We start from the raw sequence: 1,369 nt of genomic DNA, 5'->3' as shown, positions 1-1,369 counted from the left end.
TTTGAAATTCATTTAAATATTTAATTTCTCAGAAAAATGATGCTTAATCAATGGAATGTAGCTGATGAAAACAGATTGAAGTGGTCCTGAAAAGGACCGTTGGATTATGAACAAAATAGGCATAACAAAGTTAGGCGCGTTCACCCCGTATACGACGAGCCAACTGAACATCCTTTGGCATAATGGTGACACGTTTTGCGTGAATAGCACACAAGTTTGTGTCTTCGAACAGGCCAACCAGGTAAGCTTCAGCCGCTTCTTGTAAAGCGAAAACTGCTGACGATTGGAATCGCAACTCAGTTTTGTAATCTTGAGCAACTTCCCGAACCAAACGCTGGAATGGCAGCTTTCTGATCAACAGTTCTGTACTTTTTTGATAACGCCGAATTTCACGAAGAGCCACTGTCCCTGGACGATAACGACGTAGTTTCTTTACTCTATCAGCATTGGTGGCAATCATCCGAGCCGCTTTAGTGGCCAACTGCTTACGTGGGGCTTTTCCACCAGTACTTTTGCGAGCGGTTTGCTTAGTACGCGCCATTTTTACTCGAACACTCTCAACTGAGAGCAAAATAAATGTTCACTCCTTTATATACATAACTGCAATTGACCTTTAACTGTAAGTGGTGAACTGAGTTTTCAAAAATGATTGGCTGGGGAAAAAGGCGGGAAACGATTTGCGATGGAGGTTTCTCCTTGCCCCTTTCAGCTTACACAGTTTTTAACAATAATTTCAAATGTTTTATAAACAATCTTATTAGTTTACAGTATCCCATTAATGATTAAACATTAGGTTAACTGGTAAAAATTTACTTTATGTAAGTGAAAAATAAATTTTAACAAAAGTATAGTTTTTATTTATTGAATTTCATCGATTTGAATAAAAATTAATGTGGTCCTGAAAAGGACCGTTGGGTTATTGTTATTTACTTAAATATGCTGGCAACACAGTTTACCTTCCACTGTTGTACTTGCTAACAGCTTTGGTCCCTTCGCTGACCGCATGTTTGCAAAGTTCACCAGGCAAAAGTAAACGGACAGCCGTTTGAATTTCCCGTGAAGTGATCGTGTGGCGTTGATTGTATTGGGCAAGACGACTCGCCTCAGCGGCAAGGCGATCAAAAATGTCATTCACAAAACTGTTCATGATTGACATCGCCCTGCTGCTGATGCCAGTATCAGCATGAACTTGCTTCAGACCTTGTAGATGTAACCAGCGAACGATTTCTTTCCTCAAACGACGTCGTCTGCGATCACCAGACTTGGCCACTTTCTGGAGTTGACCTGCTTTCTTTACACCTTTCGGAGTCATGTTATTCCACACCGCTGAAACGTCCAAAAGAAATGAAATTTCTAAAATGATATTTTT

The 1,369-nt window shown here is 40.2% G+C and overlaps 2 protein-coding genes across 2 annotated transcripts; both read right to left on the bottom strand.

Moving 5' to 3' along the window:
- Positions 1 to 130: 130 nt before the first annotated feature.
- On the bottom strand, positions 131 to 541 carry Tsp_13925 (histone H3, embryonic). Its single transcript, XM_003370770.1, has one exon. The coding sequence runs from the start codon at positions 539 to 541 to the stop codon at positions 131 to 133; it is 411 nt and encodes a 136-aa protein (XP_003370818.1).
- A 411-nt stretch (positions 542 to 952) lies between these two features.
- Tsp_13924 (histone H2B, gonadal) lies at positions 953 to 1,326 on the bottom strand (the record flags this gene model as incomplete). Its single annotated transcript, XM_003370769.1, has 1 exon — positions 953 to 1,326. A coding segment is annotated over one exon (374 nt), but the record flags the coding sequence as incomplete, so codon positions are not given.
- Between the last annotated feature and the right edge of the window lie 43 nt (positions 1,327 to 1,369).

The sequence above is a fragment of the Trichinella spiralis genome (assembly GCF_000181795.1).
Source record: "Trichinella spiralis strain ISS 195 chromosome Unknown Scfld554, whole genome shotgun sequence".
Taxonomy (NCBI): Eukaryota; Metazoa; Nematoda; class Enoplea; order Trichinellida; family Trichinellidae; genus Trichinella; species Trichinella spiralis.
Note: the sequence above shows the minus strand (reverse complement) of the source record. Positions and strands in the feature narration are given on the sequence as shown.